The sequence below is a fragment of the Accipiter gentilis genome, chromosome 21 (assembly GCF_929443795.1).
Source record: "Accipiter gentilis chromosome 21, bAccGen1.1, whole genome shotgun sequence".
Taxonomy (NCBI): Eukaryota; Metazoa; Chordata; class Aves; order Accipitriformes; family Accipitridae; genus Astur; species Astur gentilis.
Window position 1 is genome coordinate 1,378,259 of NC_064900.1, and position 22,032 is coordinate 1,400,290.

General features: G+C 48.7%; 3 protein-coding genes and 1 non-coding gene across 12 annotated transcripts in view; 2 read left to right on the plus strand and 2 right to left on the minus strand.

Annotated features, from left to right (window-relative positions):
• Window positions 1-9,455, minus strand: part of NCAPD2 (non-SMC condensin I complex subunit D2) — a 26,270-nt gene extending 16,815 nt beyond the window's left edge. For 2 of the 3 annotated variants that reach the window (XM_049824649.1, XM_049824650.1), the window contains exons 1-14: window positions 8,552-8,808; window positions 8,369-8,444; window positions 8,161-8,219; window positions 7,544-7,707; window positions 6,900-7,039; window positions 6,430-6,557; window positions 6,222-6,345; window positions 5,993-6,140; window positions 5,235-5,432; window positions 4,573-4,707; window positions 3,934-4,018; window positions 3,119-3,293; window positions 2,731-2,852; window positions 1,547-1,756 (exon numbers count right to left, since the gene is read on the minus strand). In XM_049824649.1, the coding sequence (XP_049680606.1) occupies window positions 1,547-1,756; window positions 2,731-2,852; window positions 3,119-3,293; window positions 3,934-4,018; window positions 4,573-4,707; window positions 5,235-5,432; window positions 5,993-6,140; window positions 6,222-6,345; window positions 6,430-6,557; window positions 6,900-7,039; window positions 7,544-7,707; window positions 8,161-8,219; window positions 8,369-8,444; window positions 8,552-8,675 (1,888 nt within the window). In that variant the 5' untranslated portion in view covers window positions 8,676-8,808. Of the gene's footprint in view, window positions 1-1,546; window positions 1,757-2,730; window positions 2,853-3,118; window positions 3,294-3,933; window positions 4,019-4,572; window positions 4,708-5,234; window positions 5,433-5,992; window positions 6,141-6,221; window positions 6,346-6,429; window positions 6,558-6,899; window positions 7,040-7,543; window positions 7,708-8,160; window positions 8,220-8,368; window positions 8,445-8,551; window positions 8,809-9,337 lie in introns of those variants that run through there. The other variant, XM_049824651.1, reaches the window with a different exon arrangement.
• On the minus strand, window positions 7,782-8,103 carry LOC126049131 (small nucleolar RNA U85). Its single transcript, XR_007509113.1, has one exon. It is a non-coding gene; the product is annotated as a small nucleolar RNA U85 (small nucleolar RNA).
• MRPL51 (mitochondrial ribosomal protein L51) lies at window positions 8,898-9,731 on the plus strand. The gene is made up of 2 exons (XM_049824652.1): window positions 8,898-9,287; window positions 9,462-9,731. Exons 1-2 carry the CDS (start codon window positions 9,032-9,034, stop codon window positions 9,656-9,658), a joined length of 453 nt encoding a protein of 150 aa, XP_049680609.1. The 5' UTR covers window positions 8,898-9,031; the 3' UTR covers window positions 9,659-9,731.
• Window positions 9,732-12,130: 2,399 nt separating this feature from the next.
• VAMP1 (vesicle associated membrane protein 1) lies at window positions 12,131-21,261 on the plus strand. Of its 7 annotated transcripts, XR_007509062.1 has the most exons (7): window positions 12,131-12,187; window positions 12,777-12,906; window positions 13,733-13,891; window positions 14,140-14,191; window positions 17,261-17,374; window positions 17,510-18,480; window positions 18,560-18,655. XR_007509062.1 is itself a non-coding variant. In XM_049824658.1 (6 exons), coding segments are annotated over exons 1-6 (588 nt in total). In that variant the 5' UTR covers window positions 12,131-12,185; the 3' UTR covers window positions 17,641-18,655. The 7 variants fall into 7 exon arrangements, 6 of the variants coding, with proteins under 6 accessions (XP_049680615.1, XP_049680617.1, XP_049680618.1 ...); XM_049824658.1 differs by having other exon boundaries at window positions 17,510-18,655; XM_049824660.1 differs by having other exon boundaries at window positions 18,072-18,655.
• The last annotated feature ends 771 nt before the right edge of the window (window positions 21,262-22,032 follow it).

A 22,032-nucleotide genomic window follows, 5' to 3' on the forward strand; every position in this document is an offset into this window, starting at 1 on the left:
GCTGCAACCAGAGAAACTAAGCTATTTGATGTATAAATGGGCTAAGGACTAATGTATCTGATTCCAGCTTGACTACTCCTGCCCAGTCTTCTGCTCGTTAAGACAAGAAAAAACATTAAGTTGGAGAGTATTCACAAGAGACCCACAGGAATGACTACAGGGACTGTACAATGAACAGTTCATGGAGTCTGACCTCTGGTTAAGTGGGAGCTTACACCAGTATAAGCTCCAGCTTACAAATCTGAATAAAGATCCCCTATCAGACAAGCTGGTATGCTTCCCCTGCGCCCAGTCACACCAGAAGGTACATATTTGCAACAGAAGAAATAAAATCTTTAAATCTTAAATCTTTAATTAAAACCCCTAAATCTGAGCACACACATCCCTTACCAGCACCCTCTTACCCAGCAGCATATTGTCTCGAAATGAAGACAATGTCTCAAAATGTCTTGGCTGTCCAGACACCCAACTTGCCTTCCTTAACAGGCACAGGACAACAGGGAAGTGAAAAGTTATTAAAATCTGCACAGCCATAAAAAAGTAAGCCAAAACCCATGTGTTTAAGTACCAGGTGAGGGGCACCCTCTCAGCCTTGAACTTCAAATGACCTGTAAAGACACTGAACTCAGGAGTTCATTTTTGTGTGTGCAAACAGCTAATGACACCTAAACCTTGCTGGGGAAGCCCACATGCTTATCACGGGTAACATAGGAGTCCTTAATACAGATGAAGCCTCAGAAGTGTTTGCATGAAGCTGGGGTGCTGTAGTGCTCAGACCCATCTGTACCCCAGAACTATGCAAGTGGTTGGCATGTGGATATGCCAGGGAGGATGGGAGAGGAGGGAGCTGTGCCCCTCTATGCCCCAGCCCCCTCAGGGGTGCTGATTCATGATAAGCCCTCCAAAAAGTGTATAACTTGTTACAGTAGTTCTAATATTTAATATGAATGGCTGAATTAACTCAAAGGCCTACTCATCACCACCTTTCACTACAGCACTGAAGAGGACCAGGCCGTAGAACCTGTTGATCAGAATCCCTTTTTAGCTACAGAATAAAGTTTAAGGAAAGGTGAGGTGGATGAAACAAGCTGCTCAGTTCCCCTCTTGTGGCCAGCATAACACCTGAAGCTGCATCAGGGCACTGAGCAGGTAACAGAATGCAGCTTCACTGGCCACACTTACTTTGGAAGAACCTCGGCCGAGATAAGCATACATCCCCTCTCACAGGAGGTGGAGGAGCTTCCATAAATTAAGTCATTTTGGTCACCTGGCTTTTAAAAACATTATCAACCTTGATATTTAAAAAAATTGATTCCCAAAAAGCCCATTCATGCCCCAACACAACCCCTTCACGACACCCATTTAGATGGTGCTTGCTTTTCTGATAGCCTGGAAGCGCCTTCAACATCTGCTCAGTGAAGAGCAGCTCCTCCAACCTTTTTACCTTTCCCTGGAGCTCCACCACTCCCACGTCTCCTCTCCAGCAAGGGGAAAGATCTGGAAACACTGAACAGGGGAGAAAGGGCCCCATGGCTATTTCACACACCTGAGACACAGTTTTCGTACATCATCTTGCTGATCAGGCTCAGGGCTTCTGTGATTTTCACTGAGAAGTTGTAAGCATCTTGCAGGTATTGCACCAACATCTCCTGTTTGACCAGCTCTGTCTGAGACTGCTCTTCTGGTACAACTTCTTTGGTCTTACAACTACTGTTGCCATGTGGAGGATCCTCACTGTTCTCACCTGGGCATGAACCTGCACAGCACGAACACTTGTTTGTGAGCAGTACTGGAAGTACAAGAAAAGCAGGCACGGTTCAGGGCATTTTCACCCTTCCCTCTCCACCCCATGACAACACCTTCCAAGAACCAGGAGACAAAAATCCAAAGTCTGCCATCAGACTTAGCTACAAAGACAAAATCTCAGCACGCTGTAGAGCAAATTCATACAATGTGATGCACCACAGAAATGCCAACTTAATACAGGGGTGGAGAAAGGCATGGTCCAGTTGGGGTAAACTCCATTAAAATGATGAAGGGGTTAATTTGAACTTGACAGCTACCCAACGATGGATGAGGCCCCGAAAGGGAATCAGGGCAGAGTAAGGAGAAGGCAAACACTACTACTCCCTAGCAAAGTTCGTGCAAGTGTGGAGAGCTGACAAAGTTAAGAAGATTTTTTTAGACGGTAGACTTTTTTTTGATAGAAATGAGCTCAAGTGGATTGGCTAGGAAACCTTATTCTGAAACAAACACCAAAGATAAAGCACATGAAATACACCCAGAGGCTTGAGCCCCAGATAAGCAAGACTTTGCTTGAACCAGATACTTGGTCAAGGCTGCTAAGGGTAAGCATTATGTGCCACCACCTGTTCAGGAAGCAGAACTCCTGACAAATTCAGACAGGACAGAAGGGTGTGAGTGGATAATGCTAGCTTCCCTCCCCTCAGCAGATATTACATAAGTTAAAGCATCAGAAATGCACTTCTACTAGGAACATGGAACTGTTCCAACCAGAAATGAAATAACAGGACTAATGTGATCCAGCCAAAATGCCAGGTCACTAGAGGAGCAAATGATTCAGAGATGGTGCAGCTCTATGAGCTGTCAAGTACACACAGACTGAGCCCCACAGGTCAGAAGGATGGACAGGGCATTCCAGAGGGGTTTGGTCTAGCTCCAGCATCAGCTTGGACTTAGGGAAGAGAGAGAGTGATCTGAAGTAGTTACCTGTGTAAAGTCTCTTCAGAACACCCAGGATTGTTGCCTCCTCATTTTCCTCTGTGGAGCCACTGAAGGGCTCCTTCCCCTGGAAGCGACACAGGGCCTTCTGTGTAAGGCGGGCTGCACTCCTGGACAATGACATTGCCCAAGAGAAGAACGTCAGCAACCCGTTAGGGCAGAACACAAAGGAAACCACCCAACTTTGCCCTGAACACCTGGGAAAGCATCTCCTGCCAGCATCTTGTGCTGGGTGCCCATGTCAATCTCTTCCTACAGAGAAATCTTACTGGAAATCATCCCTCCACCCTGGAGCTCAAACCTTTCTTGAACAGGGAACAAGAGACCAACACATTCCTTGGGATAAACACTCTTTCAAACTACAGAGTCTTCTTACTTGTAATTCAGCTTCCTCAGCAGCCTAGTGATTTGCTCCGATGTACTCTCCACTGTTTCCTCAACTTCCAGCATCTCCTCTTCCCCTTCCTGCTGTGGCTGAAAGAGCTCCTGTGTGGCAGCCCTAACTTCTGGCAGCATCGCTTCCCACTCTTCTTCTGGGGTGATCACTGGAGCTATTAAAAAAAACCCCAAACAACCAGCAGCGGGAATGAAGAATACAGAGGCTCAAATGACACCTTAAATGGGGAGAGAAACTCATATGGAACTTAAGAATTCTACTTTTTTTTTTTTGTATTCCCTGCAGGCAGGCAGTATTGCCATTGTTGATCCCACCCAGACTGCAGCAAGAATAGGCAAGAACTCTTTGGCATAAAAAAAGGAACCACTGAGGATAAAAACAACAACAAAAAAAACAGGTAAGAGAGAACCATCATTTGATATTTATTGTTTTGTAGGCAGCACCAAGTCCAAACCTGATCAAGTTTAAATTAATATCTGACCAAAATTATGGCTCAAGCAATCCTTGAATGGTTGAAAATAGAAACCTGGGAGGGTATTCATAGGTATTTTCAGTTCTTACCCTGAAAATAGGATATTTAATTGTTGATCTATACATGGACATTGAAATTGTCCTTTTATAACACTACTGTATGAACAACTGTTGTGAGTTTAATCCCAGTTATCTGGCTTCACCATCTCACACAAGTAAGATCTGAGACAAAAGCCACTCAACCTGGGATCAAATTTAAGATGAGGAAAAAAACCCAACCCTGATATGCCCTGGGAAGGGGAAGGAGGAAGAAGGGAAATTACCTGCTGTGGATCTGTCACGGTCTCTCATTTCTTGCAGCTTCTGCACCTCTTTCTTCAGTGGCTCAGCCAAGTCAGTACAGCTTAGCTGAAGATGCCAGGAAAAGAAGAAATATGTTACTTATCCTCCTTTTCCCGAAATGCTAGAATTCTCCTTTCTCTTCCACTCCCTGCTTTAAGTTGGCAATCCCCTCACATAACCCTGGTTTTGGAAACTGGACTCTGGCCACCATCCTAGAAGGGGAAGTACTATAAATTGCCAGTCTGAGGCTCAGGAGCTTAGGAGAAGGCGCAGCTAAACACAAAGAGCTGCAGCTCTGTGCAGAATGTTCTAAAAGACTAATTCTGATCCTAAGGAAAGAAACCCCACAGTGGGTTCAAATCAAACTACTGCAGGTTTTTCCACAATCAAACACATCCCTCCTGGCCTTCAGCATACCTACCAGTTACACCAAGCGAGGGAAGAGCCAGAGGAAGCAAGATCTGAACCTAGGAAAGCCAGAAAGCTCCCACCTGCAGATTCCAAGGCTACGTTGTCCCTCCCACAAGACACAGAAAGGCTGCTGCGCTGCCTATAGCAGGCTGCGGATATTCAGCCGGCAAACAGACATCTAGCATAGCCATCATGCTAGTCAGAATTACCTTGCTGGAGAAGGGATTGTTGGATAAAAACGCAGCCAGGAGCTGGATCGCATTTTTAGCTACTACCACAGATTTGTCTCTGAGACGCCCAACAGCCAGCGATACCACAGACTGGAACTGAGTCAAAGGCAGGGCCTAGCACACAATGAGAGCATAGACAAAGTTAGCAAGAAGGCCTAGAGACTCAGGAAAAGTTATTTTACTGCAGACATATTAATTTACTAAAAGGCATAGATTATAGATTTATAGAAAAGTCTAGGTCTGAATGGACCTCTGGATATCTTCTGCTCCAACCTCTGTTGAAAGCAAAGACTTCAGTTACGCTATCCAGGGTCCCATTGAGTCAAGTTTTAATTTATCTAGCAAGGGTGATGTTTTCCCATACCAATGTTCAAAAAGAGCCTGCATACTATGCTCTTCCTTCTAGTCTGTCCCCATAATGAAAACCAGCATTTAATTTCTGTTCCCCAGTTCCCTTGCCCTTAGGATCTTTGGTCTCTTGGGAAAAAGGAACTGCGGACACCACAGTACACAGGGACAATACCTTTCTCTACTAAACTTCAGACTCTGCAAACAAAGAGCAGGGTGACAGAAATTCCCTTAGAAAACACAACAGGGGAAAGGATGACTGAAGCAATGCCACTTCCCTAGCACAGACTTACCTTGCACTGAACGATTCGAGTGAAAAGCTGCAGCACACGGCTGCGCACAAAGCCATTGATGTCACAGACATGGGCCTGCAGCATATTCAGGAACTGGTCCCGAGTACCACGGGCAGCTTCCTCCAGCTGGTCACCATTCAGCACCTGCACCAGCACTTCTGCCATAGCCACCAGAACGGCATTTCGCATCACGTAACTCTGCAAAAAGAAGAGTTGTTGAACCAGGAACAGATAAAAAGACACAACTTGATATGCCAAGGGGAAGGATGGCCCAGAGTTAGGGCTTTCCAAGTCTCAGACTCCAGCCTTAAGTGACTTTCTCCATTATGGAGTTTGTATTAACCTTGGGAGAGCACAGGTATGCCTGCAAGATAGAGTAATCCAACCCTGCTATCCAGCTAGGTTCACAGAAGCCAAGAACTGATATGAGAAACATTTATGGCTTTTAAGGGCAGTTTAAAAAAAAAGGTAACACGATGACAAACTCATTAAGTACTGAAAAACAGGGACAGCGGCTGGCATCTCAGACCAGTAAGCAGTCTCCCACCATTTTCTGATACTCAAGAGTAACAACCAGACAGTAGATGTCATGATTTCCGTTTCCTTTGCATCTTTTAGGTAAGCACAAAACCTATTCCAAAGGGCAGGTTTTGGCTACTTGATCTCTGTGAAAGACGTTCTGTTTTCAGACAGAAAGACTGGATAGCAGCACCTCCACCACTTGACTTCTCCAGACAAGCAATATTGCAGAAATGTACCTCCCCATCCAAGTGACGCAGGAGAACGCTCATGTTGGATAGCACCAGAGCTGGAATCTGTTCAGCCAGTTCAGTTATAAAGGCAGCATAACCCTTGATACCAGAAGCATCGCGAGTCAGATCCTGCGGACATTTTTGTCCAATTTCCCTGCACAGAAAGATGAAACAAGGAATAGGGTGCTTCAAGTTGCTAGGGATAGAAGGACAAGCCTCAGGGTAGGATTCTCACCTTAGCAATTCACCCACCAGGCTTTTCAGACCATACTCTGTAGCCCAGAGGCTCACAGCCCGTGCAAACACTGGGGCTACATGTTCAAAGTGCTGCAGCATCTGTGTGATCTTCAGAGTGGCACCTTTCTCATGTAAGAAGGAAGAAAGAGGTCAGGGAAAGTAACTGGGAATGGCTTCAGGAAGAAGGCAGAAGAGCAGGAACTCACTGAACATGTGATCATAATGAACCAGAGCTGTGGCAAGCAGATGCGTCACAGCCTCCCGTGTGGCCCGGTACTTCTGAAGACCAATACTTGAATTCTCCAGGATACGGTAGCAGCTTCCTGTCATTAAGCTAAAGCCACAGAAGAGAGACAGTGAACCTCACTATCACAGCTTGCACCAACATCATGCTAGCACACTGCACTAGGCAAACACATTTCTTGCAAACCAGAGAGATTCTCCAGTATCCTTAAAAACCTGAGCAAACAACATCTGAATTTTAGAGGTCTACATGAGAAAGGGAAGTGATTCCTAAACACATTGCTTTTGCCTGAAGACAGTTTCCTCTGTTTCCCAGAGATCTGTACCCCACAGAGGGCTGTAATACCACCTCACTGGCAGATTTAACATTTAACCTTCCCCTCCAGAAAACCACTGTCACTCATCCCACCTCTACATCCACTCCATCCCATACCTGACAAACTCTTCTTCCATCACTGAACCACCCCAAAGCTTATGGAGATCCAGCTGCAGCAGCTGCGTGAATAGCCTTAAGAGCGGCTCCCTCTCCTCTTCCCACAAGGATCCAGAGGTCTTGGTATGGTTCTTCTTGATCTAGAAAGAAGATTACACGATGCGATACATCAGCAGCTTGACAACAGAAGAAACACCATCACCACCCTGCTTCCCTCAAAAAAGAAAATGACTGTCAAATTCTACAAAATTGAGAGACATACATGGAAAGGTATGAGGAGCTTATATGTCCACATCAAACGACTGTTGCTGTCATCTTTGATCACAGAAAGGAACTCTTGAGAAAATACTGGCGCGCTAAGTACCAGCCAGACACTGAAGAGTGAAAGAGAGAGGCTTGGGCATCTGAGGCCCTGCTGACGTTTAGACAAATATTGTCCCTTTGGATGTTTTCCATCTACAGTTTCACAGAAATACCAGTACTCCACATTAATGCACTGCTCTTGCTGGCAATGTGTTTAAATAAACCCAGTTATAACATCTGATAGAAACCACAGAGATCAGCAAGCTTACGTGTTTTCTACTTTTATCACCTTGTTTTCCTTTCCCCCCAGTCCCCTCGCCTACCTTCCCACCAGGACCCACCTCCAACAAACCACTTTTGCAGGTTTCCATTTCAAAGGCATCCACCAGGCCAGTCAGCAAGTAGCAGTTCATCTTGAGAGCATTGAGGTGAGCGGTGCGGTCTGCGCAGCTTAGCCCAGAATCACCCAAGATGGCAGGAAGTTCATTGGAATGATGGGACACCACTGAAGAGAGGCAGAAAGTCATGAGCACTCCTTGCCAGGCCCCTCAGCCATCCGCTCTTCTGGAGACTTAGAGCAGTCATCAGATTACCAAAGACATGTGCTCACATCTCACCAGCTGTAACGTGGGCTGCCCCCTGCAACCCAAACTTTGGTCGCACTGCCCTATCCTATCCCCACAGCCCCTCAGGAGCTCACAGAAACACTCGCTCAGAGCTGACGCATCCCAAGATGCGTTTTCCAGGGACGCAGGGAAGGGGATTTTCTGTCGGCCTGCCCTTACAGCGAACACGCACAGCTCAGCGTTGTCCACCAAGATTACAGACCCGTATTACTGGAATGGGCTGAGGGTGCAACCCAGCTGGTCGAGTCACATTAGCCTTTATATCATCACTGAGCTGCCACAGATCAACCTCTCTATTACTCCCACCTCAGCTGGAAACAGCAGATACCCACCGCGCATCATCAGCTCCAGGGCATCCTCCTTGATATCAGTCCCCACAGCTTGGAAGTGGCTGCAGGGCAAGCAGAGCGTGTGAGGGCAGCAAGTAAACACCACCAGGGAAAGGCATGAACGCTCAGGTGCGCCAGCTTCTCCACAACCCTCCTCCACCCGCCCCCCTCCCGGTACCCCCGGCCTCCGCGCTCGTCGCTCTGTACTCACTGCAGCAAGCTGTAGAGGGGGTCGAAATGCTGCAGCACTGCCAGCGCACCCCGAGCCCGAAAGGCAGTCCGGAAAGCTGCGGGAAAACACGGAGAGGAACGGGGAGATGAGATCACGGCCGTGAGCCGGCGGTAGAACCGGGCCAGGCCGTGAGGGGTGTATGTGTGTATGTGGGGGCCTTACCCGTGAGGGCGGGCGGCAGCTCGCGGGCGGGCAGCACCTCCTGCACCACGTAGCGCCCAGGGCCGCAGTCCCGCAGCAGGTCGGCGGGGGAAAGGGGCAGGTAGAACTCCCGGACCGCTGCCATAGCCCCCGCCGTAACCCACAAGCCGCGACCTCCTCCTCAGGCAGGGCCCCGGTAACTCAAAACGCCGCGCGCGGGCCGCGCTCCGCCCGCCCCCCGCTTCCCCAGCCTATCAGCGCCCAGCAGCGCAGCCGCGCGCCAGCGCCTCGCCCAATCGCCGGCTCCCTTCCCCCCCCCCCTTCTCCGACCGTTAGCGTGACGCCACGCCCCCCTCCTTCCGTTTTCCCGACGGCCACAGCGACCGGAAGGAGCCGGGCCGGAGCCACGGGACGGGCGGACGGACGGACCCGCTCCTCTTCCTTCTTCCCCTTCCCCGGTAGCGGGGGGGCGGGAACCGGCCCGCCCGCCGGGTCACCCCCATGGCGGTGCTGGTGCGGACGGTGGGGCGAGCCCTGCTGGGCCGGACCGCTCCTCTGGTCCGGACCGAACGCAGCATTAACGGTGGCGGGGCCCGCTGGGGGCCGGTGCGGCCCGGTCTCCCCGTGCCCTTCTCCTCACCCTTGGCAGGGCTGACCCGGGCCATCCGCATCAAGGAACCCCCAAAGCGTAAGGAGGTGGATCGGTGGACGGAAAAACGGGCCTTGTTCGGGGTCTACGATAACGTGGGGATCCTGGGTAAGACCCCGCTCCCGGTTGCGGTTGGAGGGGAGGGAGGCCGGACCCACCTGGGCGGTTTCTCCAGCAGCGAGAAGGCAGGAGAGGGGTGTAGGGGGGTAAATTGGGGCCGGCCGCCCCGGGAACAGCCTCCTCCAGGGCCTGGCTTCATCCTCGCTGCCCTCCTGTTGTCAGGTGGCTTCCAGCTCCATCCGAAGAACCTCATCGTGGGGCCCAAGTGGCTGCAAGGGTGGAAGGGGAATGAGCTGCAGAGGTGCATCCGCAAGAAGCAGATGGTGGGAGATCGGATGTTTGTAGAGGACTACCACAAACTCAACAAGAGGATCCGATACTTGTACAGGCGCTTCAATCGTACCGGGAAGCACCGCTAGGAACAACCGTGGGTTCAGCATGTAGAGCGTGGATTTGCGGCATCGCGGTCAGAATAAAGCCGGCTTTCACACAGTTGGGTTCCCAGTGCTTTCTGCAACCTTCGCTGTGCGTTTCTGGCCCAGTCCCAAAGTCCTGCTGCCCCTCCAGGCCTGAGCTCCTCTGTGCAAGTTCTGCATGCTCAATCATTTCTGACGCATTTCTCGCAGACATCTGTTCCAGTCTGCATCCCAGAACTTGACCTGAGAGTCCTCTATTTTTTGGCCAGGCTTCTAGCACCTTTTCGGTTGCTGTGAGCCCCAGGTCCTCGTGTCCTGCTTGACAATTTCAGTATGCTCCAGCTTAGATTTTTGCTCAGAGCCAAATTTTCAAGTTAGTGCTAAGAGTGCCTGCTAATATGTCTTCCTGCTCACTGCTTGCCTCCTTGCCCTCCATTTATCTGTGATTAATATTAAAGCGTGAACGATCCAAGCATTAGTTGAAATGCATCAAAACGTGTCTTAAGGACAGGATTTGTCTCTGTTTCACACTGATGATGACATAACCCCGCACTAATGACACTCGCTCACCAAGTGGCCTTTTCCTTTTAATTTAGTCAGGATTTGCAAAAGTTGTTCAGGCACTTAACTGTTTCAAAAAACTCTAGCTTCTAGTATTCTATAACTGTTACCAGTTGCTTTAGGGGAGAAGTTACAGTAAGTCAAAGACTGTTGTATACTTCAGAAAAATCTGTACGATGAGCACGTATTTGCCTCTCTCTTCTCCCTTAGTTGTTAATTTCGCTGCTAGGTAATTGGGGAGTTACCTGCTGACTTAATGTATTTTGTTACACAGCAATGATACTCTTGTCTTTAAAAGCGCTTGGTTGGAAGCGGCAGGGAATGGAAAGAACTCCTTTGAGGTCTAAGCCGTAGGAAGGTGAAGCCAAAGCCTCTGTTCAGGCAGCTGAACTCCACGCTCTCAGAGCAGGGTGGCAGACCTGTGGGACTCATTGCCAGAAGGTGTTCTGACTTCAGGAATTGTCCACGGATCCAAGTGGAGACTGAGCAAGTACCTGGAAGAGAGCAGCTAGGGGTTATTACATATGTAAACCACAGGTGTAGCAAATCCTGAGCTGAAAGTATATCAGTGACTGGAAAAGCGTCAGAGAAAAGTATCACGTAGCCTTCGTCGCCTCCTTAAGCACCGACTTGGCAAGGGCTCTGTGGACCGGTAGTTCCACAAGCTCCATCCTCCGTGATTCACAATTGTTATTGGAACAGTCTTCGCGCTGCGGCAGGAAGGTCGCCAAGCTACAGAAGCTTCTTCTCAGCTTGTCTGAAGGCACAGCTTAAAAACCTTCAGTTCCGCTGACGCTAGTGCTAGGTCGCTCCTTAACCCCCAGCAGTCCTAGCTGCAAATCCCCTGGCTGTAGTCACAACCCTGTTTTAAGTCTTTACCTTCCTTGTAGCTGCAGTCTTTTGGCTCCCAGGCTATAATTTATAACCTGTCTTGTGTATCTACTAATCTATCGGATCTGACGCTAAAAACTTTTATTAAATGGCCTGTATCACCTTATGAAAGGAAAAGGTGTGAACCAGTTGCTCCTCACCCCACTCACCGCGCCAAATGCCGTATGGGGAGATTTCTTGTTCCGCTGCGCTCCTGCCTCCCCGTTTGTCCCAAATTGAAGAATCCTCCCTTCCGATCCAGCAGGCTTCTCAAAAAAAAAATCTTTAGAGGGGGAAAACAAACCAAACATGTAGTAGTTGTTCTCGGGGCTGCCGGTGGGCAGCGGGGGCTTGGGCCGCGTCCGCTTCCTTGGCGTCCCTGTTGAGGCCGTGCGGTGGGGTGGAAGCCAGCCAGCGACGCCATCTCTTAATCGAGGGGACAGCGGCTTAACCGGAGCCAACAGGCTACGGAGGTGGGAGTTATGGAGCCGCTCCGCGGCCCCCGCCTGGTCACGGCCCCGCCGCGGGGCTGGCCTCGAACCGGGAAAACAACGGGGACGGGTCTCAGGCCCTGCGTGACCCCAACGGAGGGTGGTGGCGAGGGGGTTTTCCCTCAGGGCTGGTGTGGGCGGCGGGTCCGGTGGCCGCCCGGGCCCCATTTGGCGACCGGGAGAGGGGCCGTGGTAGTCCCGGGGGTGGCGGGAGGGGGACGCACCACCGGTCCCGCCGCAGGGGCGGGGCGCCGGGCGGGGGCGGGCTCTGCTCCCATTGGGCGACCCCGAGAGTCTGTCACGGGGCGGGGCGGGGTCTGTCCCGTGGAAAGTCGGGAGCGAGGGAGGAGGTGGGGCTCGGGTAAATAGCCGTCTATCACAGAGCGCCTCGCTCCGGCAGGGCGGCGGAGCGCTGATTGGCTGCCGAGTAATCCAAAGGGGGCGCTGATTCGCTGTTCCTTCCTGCGGCCTCTTGTGAGTGGTTGTTGGGTTTAGGGGCGGGGCCTCACCGCCTATAAGTAGGGGAGCCCCCGGCGGCGACGTCAGTTGGTGGGGTGCGGAGTTCGGTGCTGGGCGTGTCCGTGGCGGGGTCCCGGTCCCGTTCCGCGATGTGAGTGTCCGCCCGGCCGTGGCTTGGGGGGGGGGGTGGGTGGGAGGAGGGGTGTGGGTGGAACGGGAGGGAACAGGCCCAGCGTAGACGACCCCCGCGTCCTGGCCGGTGAGGTCCGAGTGGCGCATTGCCGCTGTCAACTTGGCCGGCGGCCACCGCTGCGCCCAGCCGTCCGGGGGCTGCCGTGTCCCCGTCTCCGGGCTGTCCCCCCCGCGCTGTATCTCCCCGTCAGCGTGACCCTCGTTCCGGTGCTTGTGGCACGCTGCCGGTCCCCCTCCCGGTCTCCCTTCCCAGCTCCCGGGAGGCTGCAGCGCCGGGCACCCCCCCCCTCCCCGCCCCTACACCGGGGCTGGCCTTCCCCCGCTGCCCTCCTGGGTCTGCTTTTGCTCCGGGCTCTCCCCTCAGCTCGCCGCCTCGTTGTCCGGTGTGTGTGGGGGTCTAGGAAGGGTGGAGGCCATGGGGGCAACAGCCAGCACTTGCCCAGCCCTGGGGGTACCGGGGTTCAGGTGGATTTTTGGGGAGTGTGTGTGTGGGAGGGTCCTTCCTCTTGAGTGTCTGGGTTTTTCTCTTTACCCATCTCTTGCCTTAGGTCTGATCCAGCTCAGCAACCTGCTCCCGAGGCCCCCGAAGGGGGAGCCCCTGGTGGGGCCCCCCCCGGACAAGCCACCAATGTGAGCAGTAACCGTCGGCTGCAGCAGACGCAGGCCCAAATGAAGGAGGTTGGTAACCCTGCCAGCCGCGCTGGCTTCCTGTAGGCTGCCTGCGTTCTTTTTTTTCCTACCGCTCTGCAGCAACGATGTTCTTGACGGGCGTCTGTTGCTGAGGGGGTGGATGCTCTTGTCATGCTAATGCCAGAAACGCATTCATACTCAAAAGGTGATGGCAGATCTATAAAGAGGCTGGAGGAGAGATTGCTTCATGTTTAAAAGCTGCTTAATTCTAGATAGGATTTCTAAGGAGCGGGCCTGTTAGATTTTTGGTACCTTCTAGCATCCATCTGTTACGGAAATAAAGCTATACAGCATCCAGAACAACTGAATCTTAATCCCTGCCTGCTGCCTCAAGGCAACAGCCTGTGTGCAGACTCAGCGTGTGATGTGGGGGGAACCTTGTCTGACTTTCCAGGGTCAGTGTCTGTGGTGTGGCTGCTGACATGCAGTAACGCCTTTATGCCTCACTGGGGCAGCAACATGTAGCTCTAACTTATTTTTGCAGTTACGGGGGAGTGAGCATGTGATTACTCTCGTGAAGGGAGTGACTTAGACTTGCTGGATTTGAGAGCTTCTAAAGACGGGTGATGAGAATGTGGGGCCAAGGACCTGGTTTAAGTGTAGTTGAACTGATACTTTAACACGGGGTCTAGGGTTTTTTCCCCCACTTCAAAGTAGGCAATGACTTGAAAACTGTTTCTTACCGTGACCCTTTTTCCTTGTTTAGAGCTTTCACTTGTTAGTATTTCAGTGTTAGCTATTGGCCAAGTTACTCCTCTTACTTTTTCAATTCTCTTTACCAATACAACTGCTGCTACTATTCTTCTTTCTGCAGGTGGTTGATATAATGTGTGTAAATGTAGACAAGGTGCTGCAACGAGATGAGAAACTGTCAGAGCTAGATGACCGGGCAGATGCACTTCAGGCCGGTGCCTCACAATTTGAAAGCAGTGCAGCAAAACTCAAAAGGAAGTACTGGTGGAAGAACTGCAAGGTGAGTTTCCTAGTGCCCTGACCTCCTTCATCAGAAGGAAATTGGGCTGGTCCTCTCCTGCAGGGCTTTGAGAGGATAGTTGGGGCTTAATAACGATTTCAAATGCTTAGGATTCTTTTACTGTGGAAAGACTTTGAGGCCTTGGCTGTCCTACCTTCAGGGTCTGGCTTATGTTCTCTGGGTGTCAGGGAATATGTGAACTTGTCAATCTGTTCTGAGTATTACTCTTTGCCAATCTCTCTCTCCAGATGATGATCATGATGGGAGTGATCGGTGCCATTGTGGTGGCGGTGATTGTAAGTAAGTACCAAAAAGCCCAGGATCAAAGGTGGAGAAGCACCAACTCTAGAGTACTTTAAACTTTTTGGTTTGAGATCTGGAGGGTCTCGATTGCATAAGTGTTAACTTCGGTCCTTGGGGAAGGGAGGTGGGGGTGCTGGAACTCCCATGCTTATTGTGGAAATGGTATGCTTTACATAGTAACAGAAGGAATTGGGGGTGGCCATCATTGTAGAGATGGGAAATTCTCTCTGCCAGGTTAGGTAAACGCGTAAGTATGAGGGGCGTTTGCCCTGGAATGGGTGGGTTGGCAAGTCCCTTTCCTGGTGGGGGATTTGGAGGTCTCGGGCGGCATCTTTGGTGTAACTTGCCCTTTTGTTCTTTCCTTTTTTTCCCCCTATTGCTTTGTCTCCAGTCTACTTTTTTACTTGAATATAGCTCCTTCAGTCTGCAACCTACTGTCCCCTGTCACCTTGCCTGTCTCTTCTTGCCCCTGAATCTTTCCTTCCCTTCCCTTCCACCTAGCTTCTTCATTGATTTCTTTATTGGTTTTGATTTGTCTTCTGTATAGGACTCTGAAGCGCTCTACTGAACATGGTTAGACTCTTCAACAGCTGCTGCAGCTTTAGGGAGGGTCCTCTGAGTTTCGAGGAAAGGGAAGTAGAGGAGGAGTGGGTAGCTCTTGCTGCTGCTCTTCTGCAGGGAATTTATGTGGTTTATTTTGGGGTGTGAGCTTCTCAAATAGTGCCTGTATGGACTCTAGCAAAATAAGAATGCCTTAATGCAGTGCCTTTGGGGATGAAGGACTTCCACATGTGAGATTCTTTAGTGTTCTGCCTAAAAAGAGTGGCAGCATGACTTAAGCTTTTCATTGAGCTTCTGAAATAAAGGCTAGTTTGTGTTGGTCAGTGACTGTGAGCCATCTGACTGAGCTAGATGTAGTGATGTAGATTTCTCTAGCCATGGAGAGATGAGCACTTAAATGATTTATTCTGCCTGTCCTTATTTTCAGATGACTTGCTGTCTGAATGTGGCCATTTCAGTTATTATAAAGGAGAACCTATATGATTACCTCGGTCAAGTACAACAGACTAAACACACTTAAGTGAAAGGAGGTTTTTTTACTATCTAAAAGGCACAAGTGGGAGTAAAATCTCCTGCCAGAAGGAACGAAAGAACAACAGTAAGGAGTCTGGTGGGGGGTGTCAGATATTCCTTTCATCTGTGCAGACACAAGCCAGGACCCTGTGGCTTTCTACTGTCTTGTAGCTTTCTGGAAGACTTTGGGGTAGTGGCAGAATGGGAATGGGTGTTTTGCTTTTGTGTTACTGGGTTGAATGTCAAAGGAAATCCACTACATAGATGGGAGATGTGAAGGAGACTGGAGGTGTTCCTGATGAGACTGAGCCACACAGCTTTCTGATTAAGAATACCTGTTCTGTTTGTGCTGCCACAAAGCCTGAACTTTCAGCGGGAGTTAGAAAATACTTGGAATGGCTAGCTAGGGGATTGCAAAGTGACATCGGATGTCCCAGTCTGGCAGCTTAGATCTCTAGAGATCTTGCCTATCAAACTGAAATCTTCCTACTTGCTATGGGTTCTCTTGAATTTAGATCCAAGGTGGTCTCTGCTGGAAGTAAACTTGCAGCGTGGAATGCTGTGGCTTTCTGTAAGCAATTCCCTTGTTCTCCTCCATGAAAAATAACAAGAGCTGTGAATTGCTTGAATGTGTTGTCAAACCTGGGGTTAAGTGAGCTGCCCTGTTCCTGAGTTTCTGCAGTCTTCTGAGGAAATGTGCATCTTGTCGTTTGTTTAGTGGTTTTTGTTGGGTTTTTTTGGGTGGTTTTTGTTCTTTTGTTTGTTTTCTTTTTCACAAGCTGAGCTGTAGTCCGTCATCTAGAGTGGGAAGAGGGAACTCCTTTAGTTTAGGAAGCTCTTCCTCGGTTCTAGAATACACTGGCACCTGCCTAGGCTTAAGGGGATATGGGGAGGCAGGGGAGAACATCACTGGAGTTCCCAGATGGGAGTGAAGTAGCAAAGATGGGAAGGGCAGATGCTTTTGGTTTCACTGGGTGTGCTGGGGAAACCCCTTTCCTCCTCACTGGGCATCTGGGAAGGGGCTAGGTTTTGCATGCTCGCTTCCATGCCCCAGCGTTTCATTTGCACTGAGTTCATCTCCCTGCGATTCCATCCCTCTCCACCTTGGGTGAGGGCAGAGGTGAAGATCTGGAGTGAAGCAGCCCTCGTCCCCTGAGCACTTCCCTAATTCCCTGTGGAACAGATGTGATGGACGGTCAGAAGTGCATCTACTGAAGAGGAGCCAGGGCCTGCTTGTACTACTTACTGCTATCATTTTAGGGGGTGGGCATACAAGCTTGAGGCCCACAGACCAGCAATTCTCTTGAACTCTTCTAAACAAGCCTTTGGTGCCACATTCTTCCTGTTCCTTTGGGGGCTGAGGTCCCCCTAGGCTGTCTCTTCCATTTCTTTCTCTTAAATGTTGTATGTTGCCTATTCCGCTCCCTTTCCCCTCCCTTGTGTCTCTATGCATGGGCAAAGAAAAAAATCACCAAGGCCCTCTGAGTAAAAGCAAGGGACTCTGCTGTTCACAGCATTACAGCCACTCACGCACGTGCAGTTTATTTCCTTCCTCTATAAACACAACTGTAATCTCCTCTGGCATGTTATACTAATCAGCTCATGTACTTTTAATGGTCTCTAAGAAACACAATTCGCCACCTTACTGAGTCTGTCTGGTCTGTCAGTGGGTGGGGAGGGGTTGGGATACCAAACTGGTAACTTCACACCTGAAGTTCTGGCCCTCAAAGCAGTGGCTGGTTTTCCATCGTAATGATGGTAGTTCCAGTTGTACTGGAACCATGTGCTGGACTGACTCTGGTAAGTCTGTAACACGAAGTATGAACCAGCAGCTCTGGAAGAGGCTGCCCAAGCCAACTCTTACTTCCAGCCACCAAATGTCTACCCGCTGTGTAAAGCATGAGGAGGTAGTCCCCTGCATCAGAGGGTATGTTACTGGTAGCTCTAGTTACTCAGGCTGTGCTGCCTTTGGGTTTCAATAACCTGTCCTAGGATCCTTAAACCCAGAAAGCAATTCTCCATTGGTGTTGGGACATACGTTCAGGATCCAGATGAAGACCTCCAAGAGTAGCTCACAGCATATCCTGGAGCATGGCTGGAATAAAGGTAAGTGCCCCCTTGTTTTGCTTCACTGTACACTTGAAACTCATTAAAAAGAAATGACAGAGCTTTGTCCAGTGTGGACTTATTTTAAAATGAGGTACTTGTGCCCTTATTTGCCCCTGCTGTTCCAAACTTCAGGTTGTAAAGCAGTACTCCCTGTGGCTTGTGGTTCCCATACGATCAATCCTTGTCCGGTCTTAAACATCATCAAAATCATGCCAGAACAATGTATGGTCAATGGTGGATTTGCAGCAGTGCAGCCAGGCTAATTCTTTGAAAGATGAAAGCCTTCCTGGGAAAGGAGGGTGTCTGGACTGGCTGGTGGATTAAAGCAGCACATACGGTCTAAACTTCAGCACAGATCAGGCCTGCACAACCTGAATGAACCAGTCATGCTACAATTCCTGCCAAGTTGTGTGTTGTCTTCCTATTAGTTCCCAGCTTTGTTCATGTAGGGGGATAGGAAAAACTTTTTCTTGGAACAGATGTGTTTCCAGACTGTTGACTACACAGTCTCCCAGGTCCCTAGGCAAACCTAGGGACTTGAATGCTCGCTTTCCAAAGCTGGCCAGCTGCTCTGGAGCACAGAACTGGGGCTGAAGATGCTGCTGAAAGTTGCCCCAGGGTTGTGCCCAATTCATGAGTCAATGTTGTGCATGTTTGTAAAGAGTTGCACGTCTAACCGTAAATCCTCCGGTAGGTATTTAAAGTACCATGATCTGCTGGGAACTGATGTTCTGAGTGAGCTAAGGTGAGCATCGGCATCTCTGCTGCTCCTGCAGATTCTGCTATCCTGGACAAAACATGGTTTTAAATGTGCACTAAAAGCAAGGCCAAGGTTTTGGCAGAGTAGTTCTTCATACATCTAGTCTCAGCTGGAGAGTAACTGAATGATGGTGGGGAAGACAAGATTTTTCTTCGGAGTAGGAATGCAGCATCAACGCTTGTTTAAGGGACCTAGCTTCCGTGTGAAGTGACGGAGGTCTCTGCTCTGATGTATCCACTGGGGTTGGAAGCCTTAACTTGGTGAAGAGAGGCAATAATGAGGAAGTACAGAGGTTTTATCTTTGTTCGACCTCTGAGCAAATAATTACTGAGAGATGTATGAGGTAAGGATATATATTTTACAAAATAGGCAACTCAGCTGTGTCTGTTGGATACCTGAGTTCAGCCCAGTGTTTCTTCCAGGTTACCTATGATGCTTCCTCTTGGAAGAAGCAACGGTCCCGTCACAAAACTTCTCCCATTTGCAGACCAAAATAAAGTTGCACTTCAGCCTCCACACTTCTGATAATCTTTGAGCTATTTTTTGTCAGAGATAGTTACTTGGAACACCCTTATTTTGCTCTGCAGGTTTCCAATATGAACAGCCCCATAACATCCTTTCCTTCAGCATGTAGACCCACTAAATGATTCTTGCAGAGGCCAAAATGACTCTTTCTTTTCGTGTTCTCTCCTGCCATGCTTCTTTTCCAAAAGCCCTTATACTATTTTTTAATAAATTTGCCATAATCTCCAGATAGTAAGCTTTTTTTTATTTAGTTCATTGCCTTTAAACATGTACTTGGAAGCTGAAGGTGCTTTCCTCTCTTGTGCTCACAAGACCCCTTTAAATATTGCACGTTGGTAAGTATAAAGAACTGCAAGACTGAACACAGCCATCCTTCCAGCGTGTTCCTGATCTCTGTGGTTCCCCTCTGTCCTTTTACTAGCAGCACTGCTGCATTTCTTATTTCTTGATGTAGTGCATCTCCACGCCTTAGATTTTAATGAACCTGTGCGAAGAGCCTGGGAACTCTTTCCTCAAATTCGTTCTAGGTTTGACCTCAGTCTGCATGGACAGACCTTGCACCTATCTGTCCAGCTTCTCTAAGCACTCCAGCAAGCAGTGTTTTATTCTTGTGGACGTAATGCTTATTTTCTGAAGCAGTAGTTTTCCTGTTTTTTCTAGTTTCTGTAGACACTTATGTTGTACTTCTGTGCATTTCCTCTATTACCTTAATTCTTATTGGGGGGGGGGAAGAGTCTTGGTAGCTGTCAAATTGTGACTGTCACGCTCTTAAGGAACAAGTTTTCAGCAGATAGCAGGGTGTGCCTGCCCATGGCTCTCTGTCCTTGTGTTCCCTGCCTTCTCAACCATCCTGTGCTTAGCTTTCCCTAGTTTTCCTCCTTCCTGGAGGGGCTGGCCCATTCTTTCCTTTCTTCCAATACTTCATTCCATTCCCCCAGTCCCACTCTGCTCCAAATTTCTTTAGAGTTTCTCAGAGTCTCCAAATTCATCATATCTCAGTTGGAGCCCTCAAACTTCAGTGTCCCTGTATTTTCCAGACTGTATCTCTCTTCTCTGCTAGCACATGGACTTCCAAATGCTCTTAACCCCCTATCAACTCGCAGATGTGTGCCACCACTGTGGTCCCATGGACACTGGGGCCCTTTGTAGCCTTTCTCTGCGGGCTGTTCCACATCCCAAAAGAGCTCACCTCTTTTTCCTTATATTTCAGCAGTACTAAAGACTTCCACAAATCCCCTGCTAACGTTTTTAAGCTCCTAAACACTCATCCCTCTTCTTCCTCTGTAATTTGCCCATCGTAAACCCCTTCCTTTTTCTCATCCTCATTCTTCTCCTTAAGCATGTGGAACTACCCACTTCTGTGTTGCTTACTCCTGCAAAACAAACCACTCTAATACTCCAACTTACCCACAAAATGATTTTTCTCCTCCTGCACTTCCCTTCCCCCTTCAAGCACTTGTACTCCTACTTCACCTTCTCCCTGCACGACAGATGGTCACAGTCCAAAAAGACACACCTTGCTTTTCTTCAGTGTCCTGTGACCTACAGTTGCTCCTTACATGTTTTCCATGTCCTCTAAATAACTGCGCTATGCCTCTAACATGCCTATGACCATGGAGCATTTATATCCCCTCAGCTTTCTCCTTCTCCACAGCATAGACCTTTAATTTGCCTTTTGCTGACCTACAAATCACTCTAAATGCACACTTCCTTCCCTTTTCTCTAATATTTCACATTGTCAGTGAAATACTCCATTTTCTGCACTCTCCAGCACTGCTGGACTCGCCTCTTGTTTTCAGCCAGACCAAGCTCACTATACATCTGTTGAGCTGATAATTTGTGGTCTTGTCAGCCTACAAGAAGTGTAGGGATGTTCCTGGGAGGATCACCTGATTTCTCCCAAGATGGCAATTTTTGCCCTGATCCTCAGGACAGGGAGGGCTAATCTATTTATCGGCTTGTATAACAGCTTTGTGTTTGTACAGGCTTTTAACTCTGGATTTACAGCTACCCAGAATGGGGCCATTACTTTTGAGTTCATCAGTCAAAGCTAATTTTTTTGCATTTTAACACTTTTACAGAAGAGAGAGATAATATGGTGCAAGCTTCCCCTAGGGAATACATCACCACCTTCTACAGCTATATTTCTTTATGATGTTGAAGAGAATTTAATGTTTCAAGTAGTTATGCATCTGATTAATCTTCCTTTAATTACCCACTTAACTACGTGTGATGCAGTGGGTCACATCAATTTTATGGTTTTCACAAGGTTCCATGTGATGTGAGGAATCGTGTCTTACTCTTTGGATATTCAGGAAAGATCATGCTCACCATATGAATCATTGTACGTTTATGATATACAGAGACTGTTTTAGAAGTTGCACCTGCTCTTTCTTCTTTCTTGATTTGGAGGTGGTTTTGTGAAGCAAACACCTTTGTGTCCAGTGTCAGGTTTTTACTTCACTTAAAATCTCCCATAAACACAGAAAGTGGATTTTTTTTTTTCTTGTTTGTAGGAGTCCTGATTTTTTCCACTGGGAGCCTCCCAGGGGGAATATATGTTTCTACAGTTCTAAGTGCCTAGTTGTAGGGCTTTCCCTCCTGTTGGTCTGCTCCCCTTGCTGAAGGACACCCCTGAATCGCTCACTCCTATTCCCAGCAGAGAGACATCAAACAAGGGTAAGTTTGAAAAAACATGAATATTTGTGTAATAAAGAATGCAGCGTTCATGTCTATGAGGAAGAAAATCACTCTCTGCTGGGAAGTGAAAAGTGCATTTAGGTAATTGAGGCAAAAGCAGTACAACAAGCATGTGTTTAGCATCTCAAAGGGAAGAATTGGGCAAGAGTTTATATACTGCAGTAAAATCCTCCATCTTCCCAAGGGCAGTGCATCTACCTTAATTTTTAAAATATTTGAAGTTTTTCTTTTGTTATGATTAACTAGTTTTTAAATTCAGAAGAGGTTGTTTGCAGTGTGATTGGGTACATGGTACCACAGCTATTTGCCTAAATGATACACTTAAATTCCGGTATCTGTGTTTGTGTCCGGTCAAGTGGATAATCCTGTTTGTTAAGGACATCACCCTTGCTCTCTTGATACCCCATAAAGTGCTGTGTAAATACCATTGCAGCAGAGGTCTGAGTGTAAAAAATAGTATGGCAAGCTTACTGCAAGAAATAAGATGTGTGCTTTCATGCAAAGACCTCCAAATTTGTTCCTGGGAAGAGGACCATCTTTGTCCTGGCCTTGATTGCCTATGTGGCTCAGTCCAATAGGCTAAAGCTTTCCCTGAAAGGATCTTAGATTAAAGCCTGCAGCACTCCTGTGCTTCACAATCCTCAGCAGAGCCTCTGTGGGTGAGCCGGAG

Coding starts and splice junctions, on each gene's coding strand:
- VAMP1 (XM_049824658.1), top strand. Junction 12,907..13,732: donor CGCAGGCCCAAATGAAGGAG/GTTGGTAACCCT, acceptor TTCTTTCTGCAG/GTGGTTGATATAATGTGTGT. Junction 17,375..17,509: donor GGAGCATGGCTGGAATAAAG/GTAAGTGCCCCC, acceptor TCCAAACTTCAG/GTTGTAAAGCAGTACTCCCT.
- MRPL51 (XM_049824652.1), top strand. CDS start 9,032: ATGGCGGTGCTGGTGCGGACGGTGGGGCGAGCCCTGCTGGGCCGGACC. Junction 9,288..9,461: donor CGATAACGTGGGGATCCTGG/GTAAGACCCCGC, acceptor TCCTGTTGTCAG/GTGGCTTCCAGCTCCATCCG.